Genomic DNA, 9,541 nt, shown 5'->3' with positions numbered 1-9,541 from the left:
CTCATCTTTTATAGTCCAGTGACGGGCGAATGACTTGTACTTCCCATATAAGCTCATATAGTCCATATTTGAGCAAAGCTATTTGCTATACAAAAAGCCACACCCTTTCATTCCCGGGTATAGTTTGCACAAGCTAAGTGACCCCAAAATAAATTAAAAGTAAGAGACGAACCAGGATACATATTTCACAATACCAAAAACAATTTTCGTCAAAAAATTTCTGTTTTCAAAATCTCTCCATGTTATTCTTTTCCATTAAAGTCCCCGAAAAATGTTGTGTTGGCAGTTTTCATAATAGAAAATAAATAGCTGCGTCTTATTTCATTATCGAGCCTTGACAAATTTTCCCATCGCGAACTAGCAGCTTGTCAAGGCTAAAATAGTCAACAGCAAATCTAATGCGGGTGTCTGTGCCTCGCTTTGCACTTTATAAGAATTTTCCAATATAAGAACTGCGATTAGAACTCACTTTTAATCATTTATATATCATTTTATAAAGCAAGCAATTTTTTCCTTCATATTCACCGTCATTCTGATATGACTTTCATCGTGTTTGAATTTAACTGTGCTATTTACAGTTTTCTTGCGTCATCTTGTTTGTGTTCATACAACCCGCCGCAGTATTACTCAAGGTTCTTGTAACAATGAATATACAGAATGCGTATACATAAGTTGTGTGTATAACTGGGATGATCATTCATGTCTTCATATCTTCCTCCACAGTTCAAATATATGATCTTTCATCTATTCACTTATATTCTTCACCATCTACGGGTATATTACGAACTCACTAAGTGACCAACTCCCAGTTGGCTTGATAACTCGGTTGGTAGAGCACTACACCAGTATCGCAGAGGTCATGGGTTCGAATCCCGTTCAGGCCTGAATTTTTTTCAGGCCTTAATGTCATAACTGCTTAAGTTGTGTGTATAACTGCGATGATCAATCATGTCTTCATATACAGAAGGCGTGGTAACAACAACAGTAAATATGGAGAATACAGCAGCATAACAAAGCCGGTCTCTACTATGAGTGCGGTGGGCGGCGACGTTCAGTTACGACGGGATATGTTGCGCAGTAAATTCAAGACAGCTTGTCGAATGTGTCTCATCTTCCAGCAGTAAATTACAGGATTTAAGGATGAATTAAGAAACACAAGAGTAGAAGAGAAAAGAAAAAATCGTTTTATAGCGATACTCGGGTTGTCGACTGTTTGAATGGCGACCAAACAGATAAACAAAGGTAAATAACAGATCAAGAACACGATATATACGTAAAATATACCGACTGCAGATTTAATAAGGCAGGCAAAACTTGTCATTTCACCAGTGTGTGCTTCTTGTTGAATTTGCTGAGCCTGAATCTGATTCTTGTGGCGTCGAACGACTAAATACACCTTGGTATAAACCACTGTTGTAAGAAGAAGACCAGCAGCTCCACCAAGGCATAAAACCGTCAGTTTGACGTTGGACGCAACCCACAACGTTATCAAAGAAAAATTCGTACTTAGCACCCATGTCGAGATAACCATAGCAACTACATGCTTGTAAGTAACGAGCTCCTGATATCTGAGATGAAACTGAATAGCCAACAACCTATCGACGCCCACAGCCACAACACTCGAGAAAGACGCTGTTGGAAACAAACCATTACCATGTCAAAAATCTTGAAAGTATTACAGCTGGGATTTTCTTGTCGTAACGCTTTTGCCAGAAGATATATGTAAAATGGCTGGGCCAACAAACCGACACAAACATCAGAAACTGCAAGGTTCACGAGCAATGTTTTCAAAGTCTTCGGCAGCAACGAGGCTTTGCTTATAGCACAGATTGTTACAATGTTGAACATGAAGACGTTGTACCATAGAAAACTGTTCTAGACACAATTAGCGATGTACGTTGAACGGAACTCTTCAATTTCGGAGATTAAGGGGAAGATTTGTGCAATCAATACTTCACAAGATGATTTCTTTATGATATTTCTTCATATAAACGTTTTACGTACAAAGCGTTTCACAGAGCTAAGATACACGCTATGTAGGTGTTAAGATGATATGTGAAATCGATTGTTTTTATACCACTTGTGAATTAACATAACATTTGCAATTAATATCTTCAGCGTTGATTGCAATTACAATGGTCTTCTCAAAAGTCCTTGGGTGTGAAGTAATAATGTGTGTGTATTAATCTGTTCCTCTTTCGGTGCCAGACAAACTTGATTACTCTTGTCTGCTTAAATTGTTTCTCCTGCTAATAATGCAACTACTGTGAATACTCGCTTCTGATTGGTTGGAAGCGGATCAATTTATCCCAGATTGTATCGATAGCTGAACAATTAAATTTTATTTGTATCGCATCTGAGCAATAGAGTCAGCTCAAAAGAAAGAAAGAAATTATTTTGGCGAAAATTTTTTGGAGAATTAAATTTGGAAACTTAAATATTTAATCACAGCGTGGCTTTAATTTAGCAACTCTCTGTGATAGAAGCTTGTATTTACGACGGCAGCCAAGAGTGGAAATTACTAAAAGGTCAGATCTGTTCAGGCGTACAATTAATCCCTAATTGTTTTTCATGATCAAACAAAGATTCCCTCAACTAAACCTGATGATTTCCCTTAAAGGAAAATTTCAAACGACCAAGAACTCGCTCTTTTTGATTTTTAGTGGCACTTTTCACAAATCCCAATTTGACAAAGAAACTTTAGTTTATTGCATGTGATGTGTGTCGACCAAATTGGTACAGTCATAAACTGGTCGGAATAAAACAAAGACGAAAACATAACTGACCAGGAGATCACGATGTACATTTGTTAAAACAGAAACATCTGTCTCAAATTTGATTTTTACCGAAATTGTAAGAGTGTTTCCGTCCAGTTAAGGCAAGTCGGATACGTATTTCTCGTATCTATTCAGTTGTAAACTTGTAACAAGAGAAGATGAAGAGTAACTGAGTGAATCCTCCATACAGGCCTCATTTCTAAGGTAATACACTCAAACTGTTTTCAGATCACTCCCATTTTGAAAATCCCAACGCAGTCTAGAAATAGCCAATTCTATGAGACGAACAGGTCACGAAGTTTGCTCTCGTGTACAGCCCAAGCGACTTAACACGAATTTCATCTTCCACAAAAGCATCCACCCAACCCGCGTGGTAACATTATCCGAGGAATAACTGGGTACCATCTCTTAAAATAACTTGAGATGGATTACTAAGGAAATAACGCCTATATTAGAAATTAACAATTTTATCCCTCATCCTCTCTTGACTGTCAAACTCGTTCTCTATAGATCTTGACTGTAGAAATACCTTATTTAATTAACGGAGCAGATAAAGGAATACTACATGCTGGGTGGCGCCATATACAAGGGTAATTGACCAAGCGTGAAGCCAAGATATATGGGTTATTGACCAAGCTTGTTCGGTCAAGATGGCTGGATATTGGTCAAGTTCTTTTTTTGCAAGTTTATGGACCTCGACTCCGTCTCGGTCCATAAACTCGCAAAAAAAGAACGAGGCCAATATCAAGCCATCTTGACCAAACAAGCTTGGTCAATAAAGAATTTATTACATGGCGAAAAAGACGGAGACACAGTCAAGTAAACTTATGTCTGTGGCAACCATGATATGGAACAAATCTCTTTCTCAATGCTTTGTCCTAGAAAATTCAAGAGAAAAGCCCTGGTAACGAGGTTGGTTATGGAACGAGACACAGTCAGGGTCCACACATACTTAACTGAACATTCAGTATCAAACGAAGTGAGATGTTTCCTTACTGTGGTTCGCATTTTCAGAATGAGCTAATTTTGCTGTCAAACTAAGATGAAAGTAATATTCTCCATCTGAATCGACAATTTTTTAATTACTGTGCAAAACAAAACCAGACCGTTAACACCAGTGGTACCCACGTGTTGGTAACTCTACAAGTTGGACATCTTAGCTTTGGTAGATAAAATATTTTTAAGACAAAATCGTCCTCTTTTCTCTTGGGTAAGGGGTAGTGCTATAAAGTACTGTCCAAAGACGATCCTTTACTAGAGACAACAGAATGTAATCCAGCAGACATACGTCAAAAAAGTTGATGATACCCAAGAAAACTAGACTACGAGTAGTCCCCCTTTCGCTTAGTCGGTCGTGCGTGATGCGAAAGAAATCCACGGAAAAAGAAAATGGCCACGCGAACTTCTGGGGGCGAGAAGCACGTCTCGTCCGCAGGATTTCAAGCGGCCATTTTTTCCTCGCGATTTTTTTTTTTTTTTTTTTCGCGTCACGCAAGACGGACTCAGCGAAAGAGGGACTACTGGTAGTCTAGGCGGAATCACGTATGCCTACAAACACGTAGCTCAATCGAGCCAAAGCAAAATTGATCCTTTAACGAAAATCTCGCAGAGAGGAGCAAAGAATGGTTTAGCATTTTTCTTTCTGCTCATGCCCGAACCGAATTTTCTAATACTTCGTCGAAATGGCGGGTAATGTCTTTGTGCACGTTCAGTTTCCGAGCGTTGGCAGCAACATCTCAAACAATGAACAGAAATGGACGTTTCTAGAATTTAATTTCGCTTTTTTTGTTTTAAGTCAAACGGAATGGAAATTTTCGGTTCTTAATCTTTTGCTTTCCCTCCCTTTTTTCGATCATTTTCGTCTTTAGATATTCTATGATGGTCATACTTCCGTGGCTACTTCCGTGTTGTTTTAGATATTTTCCGCGTCAACATTTAACCAACATTATCTACATTTTCATTTTAATTATTTCGGTTTATGTGTCTTGTCATAATTAACTGTTTTTTTTCCTTTCCTTTTGCTGTTGTTAGAAGCCCACGGTTTAACTACGTGGTGTAGTATGATGTACTAATGATGATGTAGTAACAGCACGGTTACGTAGTTTTATATTATAATTTGTAGTACGTATACTTTGTTAAAAGTGTCTTTCTTACTTTTTTTTTTGTTCTTAAAAAAAAGCATCATCTACGTTTTCTTTCTTTCGTTATCGGAAATGAAGTGAAAACGGAAAACCCCCGTGGCTATGCAGCCACGCTTGACAAGTGACTAAATAATATCAAGCTCACAAAATAGATATTGAAACTTCAATGTATGGTACTGATAATATCAGTCTTTGCACTCTTGAAGTAAAATTTTACGATATGCCTAGTACTCAGCCCTCTTTTCATCTTTTTATTATAGACTCAAGTTATTTTTCCACCATTTAACTTGAGGCGATTCCATTTTATGAGGCATAAGTATTGGACTAGTATCAGGTTTAGCCTGGGTGATTTATCACCTAGAATTACCGCTTTTATTAAGACGGAGTATTCCGGCCAACATTTTCTTTCAACTTGCAGCGCAACATTTTTGTCGTGAGCTGCAAGTGGAAAAGTTTTGTCACGCGTATTATCACCCGTGTTGCAAGAGGGTGCAACATGTTGCGCGAAGTAGGCATGAGTTGAACTTTATAACAATGCAACGATGTTGCGCAGCAAGTTGAAATAAATTGTTGCCCGTATTACTCGGCCTAAGCTCGCTCGCTCTCTCTCTCTCTCTCTCTCTCTCTCTCTCTCTCTCTCTCTCTCTCTCTCTCTCTCTCTCTCTCTCTCTCTCTCTCTCTCTCTCTCTCTCCTTCTCTCCTTCTCTCTCTCTTGTGTTCATTCAGCCCTTGCTGTTAATGTTCTCGACAGCTGTCAATGTGGAGAGTTGTTTCAAATAATGACCGGTCTTACGGTCCCGCGGGCGATTTCTATGCCGAGTCATGTTCCGCAGTATGTCCATGATAGCTAATCGAATGTGTCTCATCTTCCAGCAGTAAATTACTGGGTTCAATGATGAGTTGAGGTATGCAAGAGTCACTGCGAAAAGAAAAAGTCTTTTTAAACTGATGCTCGGTCCGCCGATCCTAATGGCGCCCATGGAGATAAAGAAAGGCAGATAACAAACCCAAAACACGAGATATACATAAAATATACCGACTGCAGATTTTCGAAGGCTAGCAAAACTCGCAGTTTCACAACTCGCCTGTGCTTCTCGTTGTACACGGTTGGCTTGAATCTGATTCTTGTGGCGACGTACGACTAAATATATCTTGATGTAGACCGCCGTTGTAAGAAGGAAACCCACAGCTCCGCCAACGTATAAAATTATGAACTTAACATCGGACGGAACCCACAGCGCTACCAAAGAGAAGCTTAAACTCGTCAGCCACATCGAGATTACCACAGCAACAACTCGCTTGTAAGTCACAAGTTCCTGATATCTGAGATGAAACTGAATCGCCAAGAACCTGTCTACGCTTACAGCCACGACCCCCAGGAACGAAGCTATGGGAAAGAGACCCATCATCAGATCGAAAACCATGTAAGTGTTGCAGTCTGGATTTTCTTGTTGTAGCCCTTTGACCAGAAGAGAGATGTAAAATGGCTGACCCAATAGGCCGACACAAACATCAGAAACAGCCAGACTTAAGAGCAATGTCTTCAAAGTCTTTGGTAAGCAAGTTTTCCTTATCGCGTGGATCGTCACAATGTTCAACATAATGGCGTTATAACACAGGAAACAGTTGAAGACACAGTTAGCGATGTATGTCGCACGGAAGTCTCTAACTTCGGTGTTTAAGGGAAAGTACTGCAACACATGTACTTCACAAGATGGCGTCTCCATGATATTCCCACAAGGCACGGTGCGTTTGCCGTGCAGAATGTTTCACGAAGAGCTACGAACCTGCCAAATGTAAATATTTTCATAAAATACTAAATGGGCTGTTTTTACTCACTCTACCGTGTATTATGACGATACTTTCGCCTCCGGCTGTTATCGATTTCAGTGAAATTTTACAAGGCTCTTTATTTATTCGTTTCTGTTAAGTACATCTCTTTCTGGATCATAACTGACTTCTTTACTCGCCATGACAATCCCCTGTAAACGAAGAAGATTGAAATTCAGAGCTCGCTCCCCGGATGTTTGCAATAAGGTCTACATATAATTATCATTTTCGTGTTAAAACTTAACCCTTTCGTGTTGTTTGCCCGTCAAATTAATTCTAGTGATAATAAAGTCAAAGAAGACGTAAACGTCATAAAATAGATTGATGCTATGTGCCATGCGTTTAGTTAACCACCTGTCTCTAATATGTATTGGTACCCGGATCTCAGTGGTTTTCTTTCTTCATTCTTCTAATGGCGCGAAGAAATCCGTCGCCATAGAGCCAGGAAACTAATTTAAAGTGACTAGCTGCTACTAAATAATTGAGCGACATTACCTCACTATGAAATTAATAAAATTTAGATATCGGTATTTGTCCAAGAAACCACTTTAATTTCGTATTTACCAAATGGCAGATGGTTTCCCATGTTCTTTAAGAAAATAATGTGGAGGCGCAGCAGTTGTCCGTTTCGTGAACGGTCGATGCCATTTTCGCGACACTTGGAAATTTTTTTAACTCTCAACGAATTTTTCCCTACTAAATTAAAGAAAAAGGAAAATTTGTAAGTAACCGCAAAATATCGAACTCGGAACATCTGTTTCCTAACGTCCCTCTTATGATCTCAAGGTCAAGGTCTTTCCCGTTCGCGATTATTTACAAGGTTGCCACAGATCAGGAAATGGTCAGCGGAAAAAGAATTCTTCAAGGTCAGGAAAAGGACGGGGACACAATCAAGTAAACTTATGTCTGTTGCAACCATGATATGGAACCAATCTCTTTCTCAATGCTTTGTCCTTGAAAATTCAAGAGAAAAGCCCTGGAAACGAGGTTGGTTATGGAACGAGACACAGTCAGGGTCCACACATACTTAACTGATCATTCAGTATCAAACCAAGTGAGATGTTTCCTTACTATGGTTCGCATTTTCAGAATGAGCTAATTTTGCTGTCAAACTAAGATGAAAATAACATTCTCCATCTGAAATGTTGCACATGGAACTGGCTAGCTCAAAAGACCACCACAAACCGCATAATATCAAGCCAAGGTTTAATAATTATTCGATCTAAAAGAAATACATTTATAATTCGCAATCAGAACAAACACAAATAAATCTTTATCTCGAAGTTAAATTCAGTAAACTTGAATTTCAACTTACTTCTGTGGCGGGTAGCTACAACAGTCGCAGTTTACGGGTTAGCACTGAGTCTTTAACAGATTCTCCAGGTGAGCGGGTTTAACAGACAGACTAAAATAACTTCTTTCTCACTTCGATTCTACTGAAAAACTGGTTTGAAACACAATAACCTAACGCCTTTAAATCAATGTATATATTTTATGTCAATCACGATTCTTGTCAGCAAATAAATCTGTCAATTAAGAGGCAACGCCTATTTGGTCAACGAAACAGAGAGAATCGACAATTTTTTAATTACTGTGCAAAACAAAACCAGACGCTTAACATCAGTGGTACCTAAATATTGGTAACTCTACAAGTTTGACATCTTAGGTTTGGTAGATAAAATATTTTTAAGACAAAATCATCCTTTTCTCTTTCGGGTAAGGGGTAATGCTATAGAGTACTGTTCAAAGACGATCCTTTACTAGAGACAGCAGAATGTAATCCAGCAGACATACGTCAAAAAAGTTGATGATACCCAAGAAAACTAGACTACGAGTAGTCCCTCTTTCGCTTAGTCCGTCGTGCGTATTGCGAAAGAAATCCATGGAAAAAGAAAATGGCCACGCGAACTTCTGCGGGGCGAGAAGCACGTCTCGCCCGCAGGATTTCAAGTGGCCGTTTTTTCCTAGCCTGCAGAGCAGGCGAGATTTTTTCGAGCGAGCGCTCACATCGTAAAAAGTTTAGCCGCCATCTTGAATTTTTCATGCAGTGGAAGACTGGGGAGAGAAAGAAAGTTTTACCAAGGGGGTGAATGATAGGCAAGAGGAAGGATAGGGGAGGGATGGAGCGAAGAAAATCTCCTCCCCCATCCCCCACCGTCTAACATGGCGGTCCAAAAAGGCGGTTGCAAGGTTGTAACGCTAACTCGCCCCAATAAGACGCCTGCACTGCAGGCTAGTTTTTTCCTCGCGGTTTTTTTTTTTTCGCGTCACGCAAGACGGACTCAGCGAAAGAGAGACTACTGGTAGTCTAGGCGGAATCACGTATGCCTACAAACACGTAGCTCAATCGAGCCAAAGCAAAATTGTTCCTTTAACGAAAATCTCCCAGAGAGGAGCAAAGAATGGTTCAGCATTTTTCTTTCTGCGCATGCCCGAACCGAATTTTCTAGTACTTCGTCGAAATGGAGGGTAATGTCTTTGTGCACGTTCAGTTTCCGAGCGTTGGCAGCAACATCTCAGACAATGAACAGAAATGGACGTTTCTAGAATTTAATTTCGCTTTTTTTGTTTTAAGTCAAACGGAATGGAAATTTTCGGTTCTTAATCTTTTGCTTTCCCTCCCTTTTTTCGATCATTTTCGTCTTTAGATATTCTATGATGGTCATACTTCCTTGGCTACTTCTGTGTTGTTTTAGATATTTTCCGCGTCAACATCTAACCAACATTATCTACATTTTCATTTTAATTATTTCAGTTTATGTGTCTTGTCATAATTAACTTTTTTTTTTCTCT

The 9,541-nt window shown here is 39.4% G+C and overlaps 1 protein-coding gene and 1 pseudogene across 1 annotated transcript; both read right to left on the bottom strand.

Annotated features, from left to right (window-relative positions):
* Positions 1-854: 854 nt before the first annotated feature.
* On the bottom strand, positions 855-3,785 carry LOC149112559 (melanocortin receptor 5-like; annotated as a pseudogene).
* Positions 3,786-4,531: 746 nt separating this feature from the next.
* On the bottom strand, positions 4,532-9,196 carry LOC110060277 (adenosine receptor A2a-like). Its single transcript, XM_020767034.2, has one exon. It carries the CDS (start codon positions 6,643-6,645, stop codon positions 5,641-5,643), a length of 1,005 nt encoding a protein of 334 aa, XP_020622693.2. The 5' UTR covers positions 6,646-9,196; the 3' UTR covers positions 4,532-5,640.
* Between the last annotated feature and the right edge of the window lie 345 nt (positions 9,197-9,541).

This window comes from Orbicella faveolata, unplaced genomic scaffold (assembly GCF_042242905.1).
Source record: "Orbicella faveolata isolate gen_17 unplaced genomic scaffold, um_ofav_v1 contig_2, whole genome shotgun sequence".
Lineage (NCBI taxonomy): Eukaryota > Metazoa > Cnidaria > Anthozoa > Scleractinia > Merulinidae > Orbicella > Orbicella faveolata.
The sequence above is the reverse complement of the archived record's forward strand: the minus strand, read 5'-3'. Positions and strand labels throughout refer to the sequence as shown.

What these genes read in the sequence shown, in the direction of transcription:
- LOC110060277 (XM_020767034.2), bottom strand. Translation starts at nt 6,645, where the DNA reads ATGGAGACGCCATCTTGTGAAGTACATGTGTTGCAGTACTTTCCCTTA.